The sequence below is a fragment of the Diplotaxodon limnothrissa genome, linkage group LG14 (assembly GCF_057381915.1).
Source record: "Diplotaxodon limnothrissa isolate DT_005_m linkage group LG14, D_limnothrissa_male_GT1.1, whole genome shotgun sequence".
NCBI classification, from domain to species: domain Eukaryota; kingdom Metazoa; phylum Chordata; class Actinopteri; order Cichliformes; family Cichlidae; genus Diplotaxodon; species Diplotaxodon limnothrissa.
Window position 1 is genome coordinate 14,172,912 of NC_140609.1, and position 22,465 is coordinate 14,195,376.

At 42.5% G+C, this 22,465-nt stretch overlaps 1 protein-coding gene across 1 annotated transcript in view; it reads left to right on the forward strand.

The window, feature by feature from the left end:
• Positions 1–22,465, forward strand: part of pid1 (phosphotyrosine interaction domain containing 1) — a 38,784-nt gene that overhangs the window by 11,857 nt on the left and 4,462 nt on the right. Inside the window, exon 2 of the mRNA XM_085370892.1 lies at positions 3,171–3,317. Within this exon, the coding sequence (XP_085227018.1) occupies positions 3,171–3,317 (147 nt within the window). The remainder of the gene's footprint in view (positions 1–3,170; positions 3,318–22,465) is intronic.

Genomic DNA, 22,465 nt, shown 5'->3' on the forward strand with positions numbered 1-22,465 from the left:
GGGCTGTCACGCCATCTTCATCATATGGCACATCGTAGCACAATGACAAGTACAAATGTGTTTCTTCTCCCGAAACGACGAAATAAGAAGCGGTAAAGTTGCTGTGTAGTTGCATTAACTAGTATTTTTGAAGTTTTAGAAGTTATGGCTCCTGTATACTCCAGAACAAACCTTTGGAGTGAATGTTAGAAACAAGGCAGACTCAAGCTGGACATTTATCCAAGTGTCTTGAATGATGGCACAGGGTATCGTAACTATTCTTTTGGGGTCTTTGGCGACTTGCAGCAATATACTGATTATCACTAAATGCTTAAATTAGAACTATCCCGATGGCAGAGCATCGCTAGTATATTAGGAGCCTGCTAAAATTCATTTAGGGTGGAAAAAAACCAGATCGATATTCAGCATGTGGAGGCTTTTGCTGAAGCCAAACATTTAAACACTAAGTATGGAGGTCAGGCACTTTGGTGATTGCTCAAGTGTTTACAGGATCCTCGCCTTATCCCAACTCACAACTGACTGTGCCCACACTGTCTGGCGCTGGAGGCCGAACACTTTTGTGGCTCCAAGTTAAAGTCAGAAATAGAATCAATAACTTGATGAGGAGACAGTTGGGACTTGAGAAATAACAAAAACATTAAGATACTGTGAAAATATTGTGAATAGAATTCCAGCATTGCTCCACAAGCAGCCCGCCGCATGTGGAAAAGTAATGGAGGAAAAAAAGCTTTCCCATTTCCTCCAGTAGTACGAAGCACCTCGCTGTGAACTGATAAGTATAAAACATGTACGTACATGTATAAAGCAAAGTTTTTTTGTTTTTTTCGCTTCTTTTATATACCTGCTTAAGCCTTGTGCACTTGGTGGGGGGTGCAGGAGTCATGGCACCCCCTCATCTCACTCCGTACGGAGGCCAACCACAGGAATGCAAGTCACCGTCAGGAAGCAGTAAAGTGCTGACGCGGAGGTCAGCGAGCGTTTACACACATGTGGCTTTACTTTCACAACTCCACCATTCTTCTTCTCCTTCATCTCCACGCCATATCTTTCTCCTTACCCCCGTCCCGCCTGCCGCTTCCTTCTCTTTATTATTCCTTTTCTCAGCATGAAGGTCCACTACGGTGAGTTAGAGGTTGGGGGTTACACTGTAGGGCGTCAGCACAGGATTAGGCGTTTCATAACAGAATGCTATAACAAGTCACAGACAGATATATTTTAAAACCCTTAAAACGATGGCAGCAGAAGACCCACTCAGGCGGGAAAGTGTTAATATAACCATAAACACTAACAATCAGATAGCGAAGCAGTGTTTAAATTCAAACGTTGATTCAGGATGTTCTGCTTGGCCTTATAAAGGCAACAGTGAAGATTGATGATAGATCGTATTGGCAGCATCAGCTGTTTTCATCGCTTGAAAATGTTGACCATCTGTTGCAGGAGAAAATGGCTTTCATGCAGTCCAACGTGGAAAACAGCTTTCAGCGCCACTGAATGCAAGACAAAGTATTGGAGAGCATTTGTTAAAGTGATCTGTACTTAACAAGAAACTCCAGTTTGTTTTTGGTGGTGCGCTCACAATAGCATCGATTGTATTGTGTAACCTAGAAGATTTGAGATTAAATGAAATTCTGAAGTACCGCTCGACTGTGACGAAACAGTCACGATTCTGAGAAATGTTTTATTCATGGACGTATTGCTGTAAATCAAGTGCAGACATTCAGGGTCCCCACATACTGAATTCCAGTGTCCGACCTGTTGATTATGATTTTCATCAGCTGCTGCCATGGTGGTTGGGATTTCTAGTGTAGGAAATGCAGGATCTGTCTCTGGAATCACAGTCAATCTTCTATACATAGTTTTTGCAAAGTAATGGATAGTTTTTCTAATAGGATCCACTGCAGAGCCACTTAGTTTGTTAAAACTGTTACCAAAGCGTAGAGTATGGCAGTGCACCAATTGATCCTTCTCTACAGCAACCCAGGCGGTCGATGGCAGGTTATGCAAACTTAGAACAGAGGTAAATTTTAATTATGAAACAAACTAACTAGCCAATCTGAGCTAATTACCCCTAATTAGCTAATTAGCTAATGAGCCCTTCTCGCGTGTAGTTAGCAGTCCTTAGCAGGGATATCACAACCTTAACACCGCTACGCAGGAAAACACTTAATGCAATTTTCGAAATCATCCTCCAACAACAGAGGTAACAGCAAAGTCATGTCTCGAAAAAGTGAACTTTTCCACTAATTCTCCCAATTCAATGAGATTTTACAAAATAAGCATTAAAGATTAAAGAGGTTTTACTCATTTTACCAATGCTTTAGCTGTTTTCTTTACAGATCGTGAAGGTAAAATGTTTCAATGCAGTGGATGAACATGCTAGCAGTTTGTAGCTAGCAGTTTCGTTTAAGTTGTGTATAACTGTTTATCGCAAAAAGCTACCTTGTTAGTCCCTGACAAGATCGATTTATATGAAGCCTGCTAATATGGATTTGGCAAGAAATGTCATTTTCAGGCCTTAATTCACCGATTGATGGAGCCAGAAAAATAATTGAGGTCAGGCTGCAGACACCGTTGCCCAGCAGGTGTGCTGTTTTCCCCTTAGTTCAGAAAATCGTGATTTAATTAGCTGCTCAATTTTGTTTTGATGGTGTCTAAAAATACCAGAAATTCTAACAGGCACGCTGCACATGGCCAGACGGGCCGTGTGGTTCTGCACGGCTTCAGGAAACACTTGCCGTGCACTGTAGTATGAGAGCAGGCAGCCCCTCTTGTTTTGACGGGGACAGAGAGGGCAGGGCTTCCTTCGTCTGCTCCTCACATTCCTCTCGGAGCAGACTAAATCTCTCACAGCCATCTCACTTCGAGCCTTCATCTTCCCTTTTCACCACCGAGATGTGTTTTCTATCAGTTGGAGTGGGCTCCTGTGTAAATATAAAAGCCTTGAAAGTCCTTTGACCCCTTGAGCCTGTTCCATACTTTCCTTTGCAGGACATGAGGTACACGTCTGCACACAAAATGCTGAAGTTTCTGGGGGTTGTTTTTTCTTCATACAGCAGTGTTGACAAGGAAACTTAATGCTGAACCACAGCCATAATTAGCTTTTTGCTGTTTGGTACAGATTGCATATTTGCCTAAAGCACACTGTGTATATATCTTTCTTTCTCCATCAGCACTTTCAGACCATGCTGAAGACCAAGCTGAATGTGCTGACGCTGAGAAAGGAGCCGCTGCCCACGGTGATCTTCCACGAGCCCGAGGCCATTGAGCTCTGCTCTACCACACCGCATGCAAAGAGCAGGACCCACGCTGGATACAAGGTAGGGGGTCACATGAACCTAATAATCCTCAAATCCAGTCCTGAACACTAAATCTGTAATAGCATTATTAGAGCCTTAATCCAAATGTTTTTCCTTTTCTTTTTGGTCACAAGTTTAATTAACTTGCACCGTGGATTTCCCAGCACAGAGTTTTTAAAGTTTTAACTTTCCTGTCTGAGCCACATACTTGAGAAATATTGAATGTCTGTGTGGGCACACACATACGTGCGTCCTGGCATGAATGTGTCCCCCCCCTCCCGGCTCTACTAAGTGTTAGATGTAGGGTTTCTAACTGTGATCCAACTCACAGCCCATATTCTCTTTTCTCTGTCCTGAAAACAGAAAGCAAACAGGGCTACAGATTAAAATAGCAGCCAGGCTCTGTTATTACACACAACACTTCTAACCCACTAACTGTGTCTTTGTGTATTTGCCTCCCTTGTGCCACAGCACTGTAAGCCTAACAAATAAACTGAAATCATCGCGGAAGGCAACTTCAAGTGGTGGTGGTGGGGCATTAGGGTTTTATTTTGCATGTCTGATGTTGTTTTTGGTCTCTAATGCTGTGTCATTAACAAGCATGTTGGAAACGGAGGTTTTTCTAACTTCGCTAAACTAAAACAAACCTTTCGTATCTGGCAGCTGACATTAAAGAACATTCCTGCCAAAAACAACCGACGTGGAACACACAGTCCCAGCTCTTGTTGATATTTGTATTTGTTGGATCAGCGTACAGAACAGCGAACATGAACACACGCAGACTCATGCAGATGCACTCGTACTAAATGCATATACGTCTGTGGGGAGAAAAACATCTCAAAAGCAGCTACGAGGGCCAAAAGTGCTGAGTCCTCTTTGGCACTTCCCAAAAGCTCCAGAAGTTGAAGTGAAAGTCAGTAAGAGGACCTTTGCTGGCAGAGCAGAGCAGTTTGGTCTAGCTAGAAGAGACACAAGTTACCCAGCAGCGTTTCCACTGGCTCATATTGAGGTACAGGTGGGAGAAGGCCTCTTATGTGACTCAACATCATATGCTAGGAAGTTAATAAAATCAAACCTAATGCTGTGGAATTTACATAACTTTTATCCAGTATCCAGTCATGCATGACTGGGGCTCTCTGGTAACCACCGGTTGCTTGGTAAAAATATTATCGAGCTGGTTGCCAAGCGGTTGCTAGCTGTTGCTTGGTGAAATTGGCAGCAAAGAAGGGGCTGGACCAAAACCCTTCTTACAGTTACTTTGTTTGCCTACAGCTTGCTGCAGTTAGCTGCATTTTGAATTAAAAACATGCTGTTGTGTCTGCAAACTCCTTTTGAACATGTTGGTCTAGATTGCATTCAACTTTTCAAGTTTCAAGTTACTGCTTGGTGGCTAGTTAGCAATTGTTTGCAAACAAATTGGCAACTTCAGTGCAAACTACAGGTGAACATGGCAAATTGCTAGAAACCAAATCAGTCATAAGGAAGTTTTGAGGGTGGCACCCTCTTTGTGACAGTGGTGGTGCTTTACAAAAGGCCGGAGGCAGAGCTGGAGATGGCAGAATTGAAGACGCAGATTTTCATTGGGAGTAAACGCTATGGATGGAATTACAAATGAGTACATCAGAGGGACAGATCAGGTTGGACAGTTTTGGACACAAAGTTAGAGAAGCAAGGCTGAGATTGCTGGGACATGTGCAGAGGAAGGACAGTGGATATGTTGGATAAAGGCAGGAGGAAAAGAGGAAGACCTCAGAGAAGATTCACGGATGTAGTGAAGAAGACATGCAGAGGGTTGTTGTGACAAATGCAGTGTCACAAGTTACTGAGTCATCAGGATACTGGTGTTTCGCGTGTTACAGTTAATTTCCACTCACTTATTGTTTGTAATTACCAGTACATACACACATAAATAATTTCCTTCATCTGTCTGTCTGAGACTTCTTCAGATGTGAGTCTGCCTCGCTGCCTGCATCTGTTGGCTTCCGTAACTTCCTGTCTGAGTCACTACCTGCCTGTCTGCATATCTGTCAGCCCACCTCTGCTTTTTGGATTCCTTGCCATCCTTCCTGCAGAATATTATAGCATTTATTATCCCCACGGAGTGTTTTACGTTGCCTTCCGTGAACGTCTTATTTCACCCTCACTCTCTCCTCTCACATTCTCCGGCCGTGCACCCAATTTACAGACAGACAGGCAGGAAGGCTGGCTGAGGACTGCTGTTCCTCTGCCAAAGCTAGCAGCTAGCGAGCATGAAAGGCCACCTCTCATTGCCCCGCTTTCCCCGCCGCTGTCAAAGCGCTCCACTTCACATCCACTGACAACGTGTGCAATGTACTTTGCAGCCATGCCAGCTTCATCACCACACTTCATGGCAATTGTGAAATTACTCTGGAGTCCGCTTAAAAAAACAATATAATTTTGTTGTGTTTGAACTTAATTTGTTCTCTTCACCTAAGAGTAGAAAGTAGCTTTTGAGAGTTGCCTGGCCGGGACCCCGAGGAGTAGGGCTGAACGATTATGGAAAATAATCTAATTGCGATTTTTTGCCCCAATATTGCGATTGCGATGCGATATGCGATTATTTTTTAAGGTCTTTGTCTTCTGTATTATTAAACAAAGACAAGCAATACATCATATAGTATGGCCAATACTATATTACATTAATTTTAAACTGTTCTTTCCTGGAAGACAGACCTCTGTTATGATGACATGAGGTGATGCATGAATTGATGACTGACATTTTTATTTAACTTCTTCAATCACAACAGTATATTTGAACATACACAATAGTTTATTTTTAGCTTACAAACATCTGAGCATAAAGTGCTGACAAGGAACCCTGGTGTAAACATTAAAATGAAAGTCAGTACAATGTGCAGATTGCAGAAATATACATAAACAAAATCAGTGGCTTTACCACACTCAGTTTTTCGACATCTGTGAACTACTAGACAGTCATTCAATTAAAAAATAATATTAAATAAATAAAACTAATAAATAAAAAATACACACATCTTACTGATCTCTGCAGTCAGTAACATTACACATAAAGTGCAAACATAATAGCAATTGTATAAACACACACACAAACACGCCTTTAAAATTTAAAGGCGTGAAATTGGACGGTCTAGCCTTCTGAATCAGAAGGCTAGTTCTGATTAGCGTCACCGCTGTCTCGGTGGAGTTTAATAAACTCGGCCGTCTGCTTCTTGCTATCTAAAATATAACCAGACACTGGTGTAAATTCTCGACTGTCTCATACTTCTGTTTAATAAGTTTTCTGTTTGACGTTTAGTCAGCTGTGTGAAAACCAAGGAGGAACCCACCCGGGGGATTAATAAAGTTTTATTTTATCTAATCTAATAACTTTAATCTCAGCCAAACCGATTTACTCACGAACAAACAAAACACTGAAAAAAGCCCAACAATAACATTTTTAGGTTGTCTAAGTGACTTATATATTACGTTTAACCCGAGCAGCGAAACTCCGCGGTGATCTGAAAATGATGTGCCGGGAGTTGTGCCGTTCTCGGCCGCATCAGTAACCCTCGAGCTCCCGGCTAGCTGTCGAGCTGGTGGGTAGCAGACGCCTCTGAAAACGTCGAAGCACTTTTGCAAATATGGGATATCTTGATAAACCGAGCAGATATTTGATGTTTACACAACTACTTTCTCGCCTGAAAATATTTTAAAAGTTTATTTTGTGACCCAGAAAGATTAGTATGAGTAATTTTAAAACTTAGTAGCGGCCGCCATTGTTGGAAACTGGAGTTTGGCTGGGCCGCGCTATGAATTCTGGGATATGGTAGTAATTTGGACAGCCTTCGGCGCGTCGCTGTGACGTAATCGGTCTACAAATGCGGCCTCAGGAGGATGCAGCCCATGAATTTGGACATGTCCAGAGTATAATCGCAGCCTTTGCGGTTAGAAAATTGCACTTGATCATGTCGCGATATTATCGCAAATGCGATATATCGTTCAGCCCTACCGAGGAGTCAAACTGGCTTTTAGAAAAAGTGGGATTTTGGATGTGGCTATGAGGCACGAGCGCACAAGTCTCCAATTCAGACCCACCTTACGTATTTAACAGCCCAGCAGTGAGACAGACAGTGTGCAGTCTGTATAAGTGTTAACGTGAATGTCAAATGAAGGCTAATTACCCATCATTCACTGCTTTAAATTATATTTGTCCTGAAGACAAGAAGAGCAGAGCAGGAAAAAAATGAATCTGGGAACCTCTGGGAAATTGAACACTATATCAACGAGCAAATTCATTCAGCTTATGTTAGCCTGTCTGTCCAAAGGCAACAAAATCCTGCTAACAATATATCTAAGGTTTGCAACTTACCATATTATATTTCATTTGTTGGGGGAAAAGTGCAGAAATGAGTTGTTTTGGATTTGCTTCTGTAGTGCACCAAAAGGCACGGGGCATTCAGGCTCGCTGTAACACCGTAACATTGTTCTGTATTGACATCACTATGCTATGTTATCAGCTACTTCTGCTAGTCATAATTCCCCTCTGTCACTGACGTCATTCACGTCAGCAGCCCGTGCAATGCAGGCTGGTCCTACCATGCCTTTATCTAATCTGTTAGGCAGAGAGCCTTTTTGTCTGTCTCCATACTTGATATTCTGATGTCAGATTGTGCGCTGGATGCGCTGTCACTCCTCCTCCCAGAACAGAACATGCAGTGATGACATTTAAATCGTTTTTACCACGCAGTTGAGACGACTGGTGCTTCCAGCTGCCTGCGCTGTGGAATGTGCCAGCAGATTTGTATCAGCGTTTCTGGCATTTATGTGTATTTGTGTGTTCGTAGCTCGAAGCATCAGAATCACTGATGTGCAAACATTCCCGGGTTGTTTCATCCTCGTTTTAAAATTCAGCGATTGGTTTTCAGACCTCACTGAAAGGACAAGAGATGTTGATGAGAGCAGTATTCATGCTTCTGTTTAAAATTTAGCTTTACTCTGACCACCGAGAAACTGGAACTGTTGTAGAGAATAAGCTGAATTCACTCAAGTCCATGTCTTTATAAACTGCTAGTGGTGACAGTAGATGGTATAATTTGGCAATGAAATGAGAAGGTGCCAACATTTTATCACCATTTAATGAACATTACCTAAAACAACTATTAACTAAATGTGTGTGTGTATTTGCCAAGTTTCAAAGATCTTTCAATTTAGAGAAAGTGCTGTTTTGCTACTAGTTTAATTACTTTTAAGTTCTTTATTGTTGTTCAGTGAGAGAAAGCTAGTCTGTATTTGGGCTAACCAGTGCATTAAAGTCTGGTTCACTCTCCGAGGTGAAAACGTGGAGTACAACGGACACGCTGGTCCACTGTGTGGAAAACCCCCCCAAAACAACAGTGATTTGTACAAGGACCCATTGGAACACCTGCCAGTTTTTCCCATTTCAACCCCAGCCTATAAAGGATCAGTTACCTGTGTCACACACGTGACAGCCAGATCCAGGAAGTTAAAACTGTGATGACGCATGGCACATGTCCATAGTTATAACTATAGTCATAACTAACCCTGTACTTTTGTTACCACGTCTGGAATTACTGCTATTCTTATGCTACACACCGGCAAATAACTCACGAATTGCCGCTTTGTAACCATATACAGTGGGGCAAAAAAGTATTTAGTCAGCCACCGATTGTGCAAGTTCCCCCACCTAAAATGATGACAGAGGTCAGTAATTTGCACCAGAGGTACACTTCAACTGTGAGAGACAGAATGTGAAAAAAAAATCCATGAATCCACATGGTAGGATTTGTAAAGAATTTATTCGTAAATCAGGGTGGAAAATAAGTATTTGGTCAATAACAAAAATACAACTCAATACTTTGTAACATAACCTTTGTTGGCAATAACAGAGGTCAAACGTTTACTATAGGTCTTTACCAGGTTTGCACACACAGTAGCTGGTATTTTGGCCCATTCCTCCATGCAGATCTTCTCGAGAGCAGTAATGTTTTGGGGCTGTCGCCGAGCAACACGGACTTTCAACTCCCGCCACAGATTTTCTATGGGGTTGAGGTCTGGAGACTGGCTAGGCCACTCCAGGACTTTCAAATGCTTCTTACGGAGCCACTCCTTTGTTGCCCGGGCGGTGTGTTTTGGATCATTGTCATGTTGGAAGACCCAGCCTCGTTTCATCTTCAAAGTTCTCACTGATGGAAGGAGGTTTTGGCTCAAAATCTCACGATACATGGCCCCATTCATTCTGTCCTTAACACGGATCAGTCGTCCTGTCCCCTTGGCAGAAAAACAGCCCCATAGCATGATGTTTCCACCCCCATGCTTCACAGTAGGTATGGTGTTCTTGGGATGCAACTCACTATTCTTCTTCCTCCAAACACGACGAGTTGAGTTTATACCAAAAAGTTCTACTTTGGTTTCATCTGACCACATGACATTCTCCCAATCCTCTGCTGTATCATCCATGTGCTCTCTGGCAAACTTCAGACGGGCCTGGACATGCACTGGCTTCAGCAGCGGAACACGTCTGGCACTGCGGGATTTGATTCCCTGCCGTTGTAGTGTGTTACTGATGGTGACCTTTGTTACTTTGGTCCCAGCTCTCTGCAGGTCATTCACCAGGTCCCCCCGTGTGGTTCTGGGATCTTTGCTCACCGTTCTCATGATCATTTTGACCCCACGGGATGAGATCTTGCGTGGAGCCCCAGATCGAGGGAGATTATCAGTGGTCTTGTATGTCTTCCATTTTCTGATGATTGCTCCCACAGTTGATTTTTTCACACCAAGCTGCTTGCCTATTGTAGATTCACTCTTCCCAGTCTGGTGCAGGTCTACAATACTTTTCCTGGTGTCCTTCGAAAGCTCTTTGGTCTTGGCCATGGCGGAGTTTGGAGTCTGACTGTTTAAGGCTGTGGACAGGTGTCTTTTATACAGATGATGAGTTCAAACAGGTGCCATTCATACAGGTAACGAGTGGGGGACAGAAAAGCTTCTTACAGAAGACGTTACAGGTCTGTGAGAGCCAGAGATCTTCCTTGTTTGAGGTGACCAAATACTTATTTTCCACCCTGATTTACGAATAAATTCTTTACAAATCCTACCATGTGGATTCATGGATTTTTTTTTCACATTCTGTCTCTCACAGTTGAAGTGTACCTCTGGTGCAAATTACTGACCTCTGTCATCATTTTAAGTGGGGGAACTTGCACAATCGGTGGCTGACTAAATACTTTTTTGCCCCACTGTATGTTTCGATCGTTACCAGTGAAAGCGCTTTGAAATCAGATTGTGCTTTTTGATAAACCCTGTATATTTCTTTATTTTAAATAAATAAAGAAATATAGACAAGCAGAATAAAGAATATTCTGCTTGTCGATTATTTTTATGTGAGCAGAAGTTAGTAAAGAATTGGGACAGAGGAGTTAAGTTATTCAGGCGTGTTACCTCTGCTAGCATCGCGACCAAATACTGTCTGTGGCCATGTTTTATTTTATTTGTTTCCCTGTGTCACCCACTTGATAGTCATTTAATGAAAGCAGGGAGGGAGCTTTTGTCATTTGCATACAATACTACACCCTTGGTTTTCAATGCATACAGCTACTGAGTACTGATCCAATACAAGTGTTACAGCTTCATCATCATCATTCATTATTTGAGGAGGAAACGGGTTATTCATGTGTCAGGTAATGACTTTTTTGCGAGTACTATTGTCAGTGTAGTTGTACATAGTTGAATGGTGAGAAGTATATGCGTACAGTTTAGATAAGTTCCACCTTGCTCCATCTTTGGACTATCGAGAGTCTTGTGCTGCAGTAGGCTGTACGTAAGTGAGAGTGAATGAAAAAGCTCCTTTCATTTACACCAAAGGGCTTCTGTCTTGGCACTGAACCAGTCAGAGTAATTTCTTTTTTTTCCTTTTTTTTTTTGGGCTGATACATACCACATCATCTCCCAACACAAACAAGCAAAAAACACACAGCGCTTTGAATCGGGATAAAAAAAAGAAGCTGATCCATCTTCGCGTGCCGTGACTAGCACAGCCAGCTGGACTGTGCTGATTCAATACATTTAGAGGAATTTTAACAACCACTTCAGGAATGCTGAATTCGCAAGCAGTGGATTCCCAGTCTTGTTGGAGACACAGAGGCTTTACAGAGGGAGACACCTTCTACTGTCAACAGTTGCATAGTTGTGCAAAGCTAAAGGATATACAGTACGACTTTGGTGTCAGTAAATATCTTTATCATACTGATGTAAATATTTTGGGCCAGTACAGTACTGAATATTTGACAACAGTGTGTAACTGATATTATTTCCCTTAAATGCAAACCAATGTATGACTGCTGATGAAAACAAATGAAAGGACAAACCTGAACCTTTGAAAGAAGGAATGCTTTCGGGAACAATGGCATTCCATCTCTCAAGTAAAGATTAGACTTACACTTTATGTTGGTTCGGGACATTTTCCCTTCACAAGTGTTGTTTTTTCTGCAGTTCTTTTTCAAATTACCTGCTAGTTTTCTTTCATCCATAGATAATAGCAGGTATTTTGCTAACTCTTGGCAGCCAACATTCAAACACCACCGCCAGAAACAAATCTGAAATGTTTCCAGATAGCCGGTGATTGTGGCGTGAACAAAAACAATTACATTTTCGTGCCGATATTCTATCTTTTATCATTTGGAAAAGATTGTAACATTTGGATGGAGCAAACTACAACCAGCTGGGTTGGTGGGGGGACTGTGTGTTTAGTCTGCACCACCTGTTTGCCCTTGGACCGGTTTCTGAGAAGGTGGCTTAAATGCAGAAATGACAAGCTCCAGAAGTGCTCCTGACCTGCCTTCACATCACAGTCTGTTCCCAAAGCTGATCCATCAAGACCAAACAGCTACTCTCAACAACCGCGTCTGTGTTCTGGTCTCAAACTCGCTTCCTTGTCCTCTCAGCTCCTTCCTCTTTCTTCCTCCATGGTCCCAAAGGGAACGTCTGTAGGGACAGGTATCTCTTTATCGAGTCCTCCCTCATCTTTCTCTCATACTACCCGCTCTTCTCTTTTCATCCTTTTAGATCCTTTCTCTAGTGAAGGCCGAACCGGCTGTGGCTCCAGCGGCACTAGCTCTACACCTTTCATCCACACAGACATGCGTGTGTGCTTACACACGAATAACGACTCACACTGAGATAGACAGGCGCAGACAGGATGTTCCCGTCTCTTCCCACCGGCTCACTTGCTGGGCTGCGGATGTTTTTTCAGTCCCCCTCTGTGTGTCCCCTGCTTTCTTCTACCCTTTTTTGCATTCACTCAGCTGTTATTAATAAACTTCTCTTTTCTGTCTTTGCATGTCTGTTTGTTCTTTACCCTACCACAGTTGTGGCTTTCATTGCATTGTTGTGCTTGGATCCACTGATTCATTCAAAATGGGAAATGTCAGAAACAGTTTGTGGTGCCGTGCTACACGATTTAATGTGTTTGCATGCATGTTCTCCGCAGTGCTCTATGATTTTAATTAGTAAGAGATGCTGAGTCCTTTGTAGTGTTGTAAACACAATAGGGTAACACCTACAGTTTTTATGCTCATTTTCCGATTTATTAAGTCTACCTCAACCAGTCCTCAGAAATTTCGCTCCATTGATGAGAATCACCCGTTCCACCACATCCCAAAGGTGCTCTGTTGGACTGATATCTGGTGACTGTGGAGGACATCTCTCCAGTGAACTCTGAGGGCGTGAGTGTTGTCCTCAGTGATAGGTGGCACCACTTGGACAAAACCTCCACATCAGCGCTGGTATGGGAGGAGAAGAAGTCAACACTAGAAGCAGAGGAGTCTCAGACGTTTTTTTTTTATAAAGTTCTGGAAAGAACAGCGATTGGCTTATTATGATGTATTCCGTTTCAAGTCAGAACTTCCGAGTTTCCTGTTGGAATTTTTCAACTGGAATGGTCCCTCAAGTCAGACATCCAGCTAGAAAAGCCCCATCAACTCCTGCGTAACAGTCCAGGCTGGCGATAGTGGACATAAGCAGTAGTACAACAGCAAAAATTGTAACAATATACTGTATTGATACAGCAAATAACCACTGCAAATTTTTTTGTGTGATGATGCTTTATGAATACAGGAGTACCAACTTTTGATATTAAATAAATTCAAATACTCTGAAGACGGGGTCTCATCTCATTCGTCACCATTCTGAGATAACATTGGTCGATTGTTATCTCGAATCAGCTCAACTGAAAAACAAAAAAACAGCTATTGTGCTAGTTTGCTAGAGATCCATGAATGGGTCAAACTTGCTATCGATCAAAACAAGTCTGACTTTACTGGAATGTGCTCAGCGTGCTAGCTCTGACTTCCAAGGCAAATGAAATGCAGTATTGGTTAGGACTGACCTTATGTTTCTTACTAGAATTTTTTGCTGTACCATTTTAGCTCTTTTTCTTTTGTCAGTTTAACACCTAGCTTACAAGCTAAATGGGGGTGTCCAAATTCATAGGCTGCATCCTCCTGAGGCCGCATTTGTAGTCCGATTACGTCACAGCAACGTGATGAAGGCTGTCCAAATTTGTAGACTCCTCCAAATGCAGCCGACAAATGTGCTCCTTTTCCCCAGATTTGAAGGATGGGTCGGGTATATCCTTTGTGGCCCACCATATCCCAGAATTCATAGCATGGCCCAGCCATGTCCAGTTTCCAACAATGGCAGCAGCTACTTACGGGGAGATCATGGCTCAAGAGTTGGCAGTTCGTCTTGTAATCGGAAGGTTGCTGGTTTGAGCTCCGACAGTCTCGGTCGTTGTGTCCTTGGGCAAGACACTTCACCCGTTGCCTACTGGTGGTGGTCAGAGGGCCCGGTGACGCCAGTGTCCGGCAGCCTCGCCTCTGTCAGTGCGTCCCAGGGCAGCTGTGGCTGCAATGTAGCTTGCCATCACTAGTGTGTGAATGTCGGTGTGAATGGGTGAATGACTGAATTTAGTGTAAAGCGCTTTGGGGTCCATGGGGACTAAGTAAAGCGCTATACAAATACAGGCCATTTTTACCATTTACTTACTCTTTCCAGGTCGCAAAATAAACTTTTAACGTACTTTCAGGCGAGAATGTAGCTGTGTAAACTTCAAATATCTGCCCGGTTTATCAAGATATAACATATTTGCAAAAGCGCTCCAACATTGTCTGTTACCCACCAGCTCGATAGCTAGCCGGGACGAGAACAGCAAACTCCCGGCAAACCCCCCGTGGTCTTTTGCTACTCAAGTTAAACATCATATATAAGTCACTTAGATAACTTAAAAATGTTATTGTTTGGCTTTTTTCAGTGTGTTATTTGTTCGTGAGTAAATCGGTTTGGGTGAGATTACAGCTGAATACACAGAAGTGTGAGATGATCGAGAATTTACGCCAGTGTCCTGTTATATTTTACATAGCAAGGAGCAGACGGCTGAGTTTATTAAACTCCACCAAGACAGCTGGTGAGACAAATCTGAAGGCTAGACTGTCCAATGTCACAGCTGCTCACTTCTGGCCTACCCGGCCTGTGGAGGACCCGGCCCATGTAGACCGCAAAGGCCGGGTCCTCAGGAGGATGCAGCCTATGAATTTGGACACCCCCATGTGCGCATTTGAGCAAAGCTAGCTGTTCCCCTGTTTTCAGTGTTTGAGTCATTCAAAGTTACCCATCTGGTGGCAGGAGCTTCAAGCATAAACTACAGACGTCTGAGTGGTGTCAGTCTAATTTAACTCTTTGACCTAATGTGGATTCTACCTCGAGTTTTTTTTTTTTACACTAGAAGCAGCCAAGCTAGCAGTGCTACCAGAAACTAGCCAACGAACACTCCAACTGCCTCAGATGATCATGAAGCCCATCGGTGCTGCCATTATCCTCACCATTCTTCGAACAAAGCTGGACTATAAAGTGACATCATATCTGCTGGTGCAAGTTGTTGCTGTGCACCTCTCGATTTAGATTTTTATGACCTCGCACGTTGCACCTTGAATGATAACAACAGAAGCACTGAGATTCAGCTATTTTGCAGAGGGAGACTTTCTGGGGAAAAGAATAAAAAAAATCTGCGATTTCTTTGTTTTTGGTTTTGCACTGATGTGCAAGATTTTGTCTCAGTGGCGCCACCTATGGTTCAGGAGAATACCGCAACAGGAACTCGAACCCTCTGCGCTAACATAAATGGTATGAAACTGTGCAAAGCAACGACTGGGGCTCTTGCAGTCTTGCAGGTGGCAGAAGGCATTTGAGCTTCTCGCAGTGTACAGTAAGAGAAATGGAGAGTGAGAGAATAGAAAAGGACAATGGGTTAAACCAGAGTTGGTAATAGCAGCCACATGTCGGCACACATGCAAATGTTTAACCACGCTCCCTCCCCTCTCTGTCACAATCTCAAACATTCCCACTGCTTCTCTTTGTTTTTGTGTCTCGTTGACAAAGCAGGTATGCTTTTGTCTACACCAGAATTCCAGCAGATAGTTTAAATTTCAGTTTCACATAAGCTTGTTTTCTAAACCTTGCCGTTCCCCTCACTCTCTGTTTTTTCTGTCCACATTTGCTTTATTTATCTTTACAACATCCTTTCTTTGCAGCCCCCAAGGCCTTTGTTCCTGTAACTGATCCTCATTTCTGTCTCCATATTGCTTCACATGCAATCAGCATTTCCACTCTGGCGGGATAGAAATAACGGCGAGGCTTTGAAGAAGTGCAGAATAGTAGAGGGGAAGCGGGTGAAGGAGTTCGCTGAAGAAACAGGTGAAAGAGAGAGGACAGAGTGGAGGGGAAAAGATACGAGTGGAGGAATGAAGGAGAAACTCATGGAAAGTTGAAACAAGGTTGCCAGGACGTAGCCAGACTGCCAGGTTAGAGCACAGCACACGTGTTGCTGTCTGGGATTTATGGATTGATGTAGCAGTTTTATCAAGAACCTGATGTGGAGATAGCTACAGCCTCAATGGTTTGCTTCATTCACTGCACAAACTCTGACAGAGCCCTGTGGCGAGCATCCACGTTTGGCTTGGAGATCTTGAAGGTTCTCATAACCTGTGCTGAGACCGAGTCCAACCTGAAACTGTCCCAATGCACACACACACACACACACACACACACACACACACACACACTATGGCTGTAAAAAGTCAACCACTAACCTCTCGTGCCTCTTCAGCTGGATTCCAGACACAGATTGTGTGCAGAGCCATCTAAACACTGCTGCTTTAAAGTGTCAGTCATTTAGCTGGTGTCAAATGTTGGGAAAGAATGCGTGCTTTCAATTTTAATGTGATCAGTCACGTCTTTTTCTGCCCTTTTCAATTTAATTTAAAAAAGAAAAAACTAATTTAAAGAGCAAAACAAATGTTTTTTTTAAACATCAGGGTGTTTGGTTTAATACTTTGACAATATTTCTAAAAAATAGGAATAGATTCAAGAAGGAACTGCAACAGCTTCTCTATCAAAAATCTTAATTCCTCATATCCACGTTGTTTTGTTTTTCTATTTTCTATTAAAAAATATAGTAGGCAGAGCTCTCAACAACTTCCTGGTTTTATCCTAAAAGCAATTAAATTGACCCAATACCATGGCTTTTGGAAACATTGGACTCTGAGTGAATCATTACCACAAAATGAACAGAACTCACACTATCACATCGCTTATAAGATGCTGTATACACTTTAGCGACATACATGATCAGTTGCTTGTTGTCTAATCATTGAATCACATGGCACCAACTCAATGCACATGTAGGCACGGTCAAGACGACATTGAAGCTCAAACTGAGCATCAGAATGAGGAAAGAAGCACGGTTGTTGATGCCCTGGGCTGGTCGGAGTATTTCGCAAACTGCTGATCTACTGGGATTTTCCCACACAGCAATCTATGGGGTTTACAGAGAATGATCTGAAAAACAGAAAACATCCAGTGCCTTACTGTTCTCTGGGTTTCAGGATGGTGGTGTAATGATCTTGACACACTTTGTGCCCCACTTAGTGCTAAATGTGCATCATTTAAACCACAGTGTGCCCATGTTTTGCTTCCAGCGGGGTAAACCGCCACAAAGTTCATGTAAATCATCTAAAGCAGGTTTCTTCTTCTGTACTCACATGGCCTCCACAGTCACCAGATCTGAGCAGAGCACTTTTGGGATGTGGCCGACAAATCTGCAGGAATTGTGTGATTGTGTATCATATCAATATGGTCCAAAATCTCGGAGGAATGTTTCCGCCCACGTTTCAATTCTGCGCCACGAAGAATTGACGCAGTTCTGAAGGCAAAATTGGTCCAACCTGATACTAGCAAGGCGTACACAATAAAGTATGTGTGTCAGTAAGTGTATACAGTGGGGCAAAAAAGTATTTAGTCAGCCACCGATTGTGCAAGTTCCCCCACCTAAAATGATGACAGAGGTCAGTAATTTGCACCAGAGGTACACTTCAACTGTGAGAGACAGAATGTGAAAAAAAAAAATCCATGAATCCACATGGTAGGATTTGTAAAGAATTTATTCGTAAATCAGGGTGGAAAATAAGTATTTGGTCAATAATAAAAATACAACTCAATACTTTGTAACATAACCTTTGTTGGCAATAACAGAGGTCAAATGTTTACTATAGGTCTTTACCAGGTTTGCACACACAGTAGCTGGTATTTTGGCCCATTCCTCCATGCAGATCTTCCCGAGAGCAGTGATGTTTTGGGGCTGTCGCCGAGCAACACGGACTTTCAACTCCCACCACAGATTTTCTATGGGGTTGAGGTCTGGAGACTGGCTAGGCCACTCCAGGACTTTCAAATGCTTCTTATGGAGCCACTCCTTTGTTGCCTGGGCGGTGTGTTTTGGATCATTGTCATGTTGGAAGACCCAGCCTCGTTTCATCTTCAAAGTTCTCACTGATGGAAGGAGGTTTTGGCTCAAAATCTCACGATACATGGCCCCATTCATTCTGTCCTTAACACGGATCAGTCGTCCTGTCCCCTTGGCAGAAAAACAGCCCCATAGCATGATGTTTCCACCCCCATGCTTCACAGTAGGTATGGTGTTCTTGGGATGCAACTCAGTATTCTTCTTCCTCCAAACACGACGAGTTGAGTTTATACCAAAAAGTTCTACTTTGGTTTCATCTGACCACATGACATTCTCCCAATGCTCTGCTGTATCATCCATGTGCTCTCTGGCAAACTTCAGACGGGCCTGGACATGCACTGGCTTCAGCAGCGGAACACGTCTGGCACTGCGGGATTTGATTCCCTGCCGTTGTAGTGTGTTACTGATGGTGACCTTTGTTACTTTGGTCCCAGCTCTCTGCAGGTCATTCACCAGGTCCCCCCGTGTGGTTCTGGGATCTTTGCTCACCGTTCTCATGATCATTTTGACCCTACAGGATGAGATCTTGCATGGAGCCCCAGATCGAGGGAGATTATCAGTGGTCTTGTATGTCTTCCATTTTCTGATGATTGCTCCCACAGTTGATTTTTTCACACCAAGCTGCTTGCCTATTGTAGATTCACTCTTCCCAGTCTGGTGCAGGTCTACAATACTTTTCCTGGTGTCCTTCGAAAGCTCTTTGGTCTTGGCCATGGCGGAGTTTGGAGTCTGACTGTTTGAGGCTGTGGACAGGTGTCTTTTATACAGATGATGAGTTCAAACAGGTGCCATTCATACAGGTAACGAGTGGGGGACAGAAAAGCTTCTTACAGAAGACGTTACAGGTCTGTGAGAGCCAGAGATTTTCCTTGTTTGAGGTGACCAAATACTTATTTTCCACCCTAATTTACGTATAAATTCTTTACAAATCCTACCATGTGAATTCATGGATTTTTCTTTCACATTCTGTCTCTCACAGTTGAAGTGTACCTCTGGTGCAAATTACTGACCTCTGTCATCATTTTAAGTGGGGGAACTTGCACAATCGGTGGCTGACTAAATACTTTTTTGCCCCACTGTATGTCTGTGCTGTTTTTATTTCCATTTTCTCTCCTCAAGACACTTGACCTGAAATCATTTCACCTGCAGTGATTGCTGACACTTGCAGAATAACTGCTTTCAAAGTTAAAATCTACACTTTAATAGGGAAGAAACCAGAAGAGGAACTGGTCCTCTTTCGATTGGTCACTTTCATAGTATCCTAGCAACAATGTGGATGTTATTTTATACCGGATATGCATTTTGGAAAATTAAGTTCCCCAAATGTATTATTAACAGTTCGTGTTTCCTGTGTACCACTGGATGCACTCACACGTATTGCTGGGTAGCTTTGACACTGAAGAAACGATGGCTCAGTTCTTTGTTCACATATTAAAATATAACCTAATAATATAAAAGCTGGATCTGTGCTGCCTTTAATCAGCAGCCAAGCCTAATAATAATCTCCAGATTTAGTTTCACATTTAGTTTGTCTGGAGTTCAAACAGTAGATGCACATTTATCACCTAGAGAGCACATTTTTAAAACCAGGTGTAAATGGGCTCAGTGTTGTCTCAGGAAAAAAATACCAGTGCAGATGAAATGGGTGATTCATGCACCGCAAACCAGAAAATCATGCACTTCCAGAGTTTTACTCGTCTATTTTCCTCTTTTTCTTCACATGAACACTGCCTCATTGAGCAATATTTTATTCTATTTCTAGCTGTCTCTCATCTTTCTTCTTGAGCAATCTAACAGTTTCCTCTTCAGCTGCATGTTTGGTTTGGACTTTAAAGAAATAAACTAATGTTTGCTCAGTCTGCTGACCTCCTCACTTCACACATTCCTCACTTATCTTTCTGTGTGCGCTGCACACACATGCACAAACCTGTATAGCTCTAGTATTAGTCTCTGCTTTCCTACAAAGTTAAGAAATTTACCACGACCAGCTCGGACTTGCCAAAATTAAATAGCAAAGTTTTGCTTTGAAAATCAAACATGTTTGTATCCTCTTGACCTCCTGGCTGGTCCCCTCTGAAAGCATCCCGAGAATGGATTTATTTGCTTTCAATAGCAGGCTGCTGCGGCTCTTTTTGAACAAGGCAGATCAACTAGATTATATCCTGATTTTCAAACACAGTAGCAGAATAGAGCCAGCGGAGCAGACATGTGGATGTAAGAGAAAACATTTAACTGTCTTTTTTTTTGGCCTTGAATACAACCTGGCAAAGCAGCCAGCCTTCATTTAACTAGGAAGCAAGCAATCAGTAAAAACAACGGCAGATTAAACAAGTAACTCAATATCAAAATGGGAGACGCAGTGAAAAGTAACCATAATGACTCTTTATTTCTATTTGACGTACAAAAGGCACATTGTGGATGGTTGATGTATCTTGGCGTAGTCTTTGGATCTGTTGGCTGACTGAGTAACCGCCGTTTGGCTGCGAGAGGGTGTTGGGGCGGTTGGCTATCAAAACCACCCAGCCTCCAGGCTGCTCCTGCAGACCTGTGGTGCTCAGCTGAATGATGAATCCAGTGTGAAGCCTGCATGTCTCACATTAGTGCCCACCACTAATGAAAACCAGGCATGATCCAGGCTGCATTCGCTGCCTGGATCTCTTCCCGTGTTTTAAATTGGGAATCCACATTTTGTTGTACTGTAATCAGGGAATCGTGATATTATGAGGGCTCCTACACCATAGAGGGAGGCTGGAGTTTGTTTATATAAATGGAACAAATACAGATGCTACTTTTAAACAAGCTTTCCAGAGGATTCTTTGACCTACTTTTATGTGAGTTTATTCATCGGTCCACCTTATACTAGAGATGGCACGATACCACTTTTTTATGTCCGATACCGATACCGATATCATAACTTTGGATATCTGCCGATACCGATATGAATCCGATATAGTGTTTTTTAATCAACAAAGCTGTTTTTTAAATATCTTGCTGCATTTTGTATAAGTTCATACTCAAGTTTAAAACAACAACTACACTAAAGCTATTCTGTTATACCTGTATGCAAAAAAAAATATTTCATAGTTCAGCAATACTGATCAATCTAATAAACTTAAACCTACACCATCCTCCCTATTCTGGTATTTTAAAGAGTGCTTAGCATAAATATTAAGCAACCTAACTAATAGGGTTCCAACTCCCAGCAACAACAAAAATAAATAAATAAAAAATAGGGAACCACCCCTCACGCTCCACCTCATGATGCTTAATCGACGTAATCAACCTTAATTTCATGCAGTGTGAAAAAAAAATGCACAGAAATCAATTATTTTTCAAGAAATATTAAATAGATTCAACATCTTTCTTCAACAAAATTGCAGACTGCACAGATGGTACCTTCCCAAAGGAAAAAGTACTATAGCTTACTAGGGTATATATATTAGACTTAATAGTTACTATATACAGTAATGGACTTCTATTCATTTTGCATCAAATTAAAACTTTGGCTGTCAGATAATTATTTATTAAAAGCTAGACATTTTAAATGAGAATAAGAAAGAAAAGTATGTCTTTGTGCCCCCTTTTCCCTGTTAATGCCCTATCGGCCCCCCTGGCTAAACTTTGCTAGATCCGCCCCTGCACAGTTACCAGCCGTCAGCTGCGTAGAAAAAGATCCTCGAGTAGAAAGTAATATTAAATAAATTCTAACAACAGCTTATCGAGCTTAAACGTGCTGCTGTTGTTCAGCCGCTGGTTTCCTCTTTCTGGTGCAAAATGGGCCAAAAGCAAACTAGAGACACGGACTCGCGACAGAAAAGCCGATCAGCCGATCGTTAAGCAGTTTCATGATTGAAGTAGCAGCAAGAAGAGGCAGTCGTTTGTTAAGCTTAACGCAGGAATGCTTTACATTCAGAGATGGACTTACACACTTGCTTTACTTCTCTCGGGATAACTTTGTCGGAGATGAAATGCCGGGTTGCTAGCGAAGCTCCAAATGCTATCCAGACCACCGACAGGTCCCGCATGCCACAGCCGCTCTATCACGTGATGCATATTGCTCCGACGTGCTAACGTTCTGAGGTGAGTTATGGCGTGTTGCAAGTTTTGTGAGGTGCTTTCGTGATATTTAATGGATCGGATTACATTTTTTATTTTTCTCCGATATCCGATCCAGTAATTTAGGTCAGTATCGGACCGATACCGATACGTAATATCGGATCGGTCCATCTCTACCTTATACTGGCAAAATATTCTAAACACTGTCGGTCCGGTTTGCAGCGTCATGTTGAATTCTGTCTTTAAAAAAATCTGAGATGCCTTT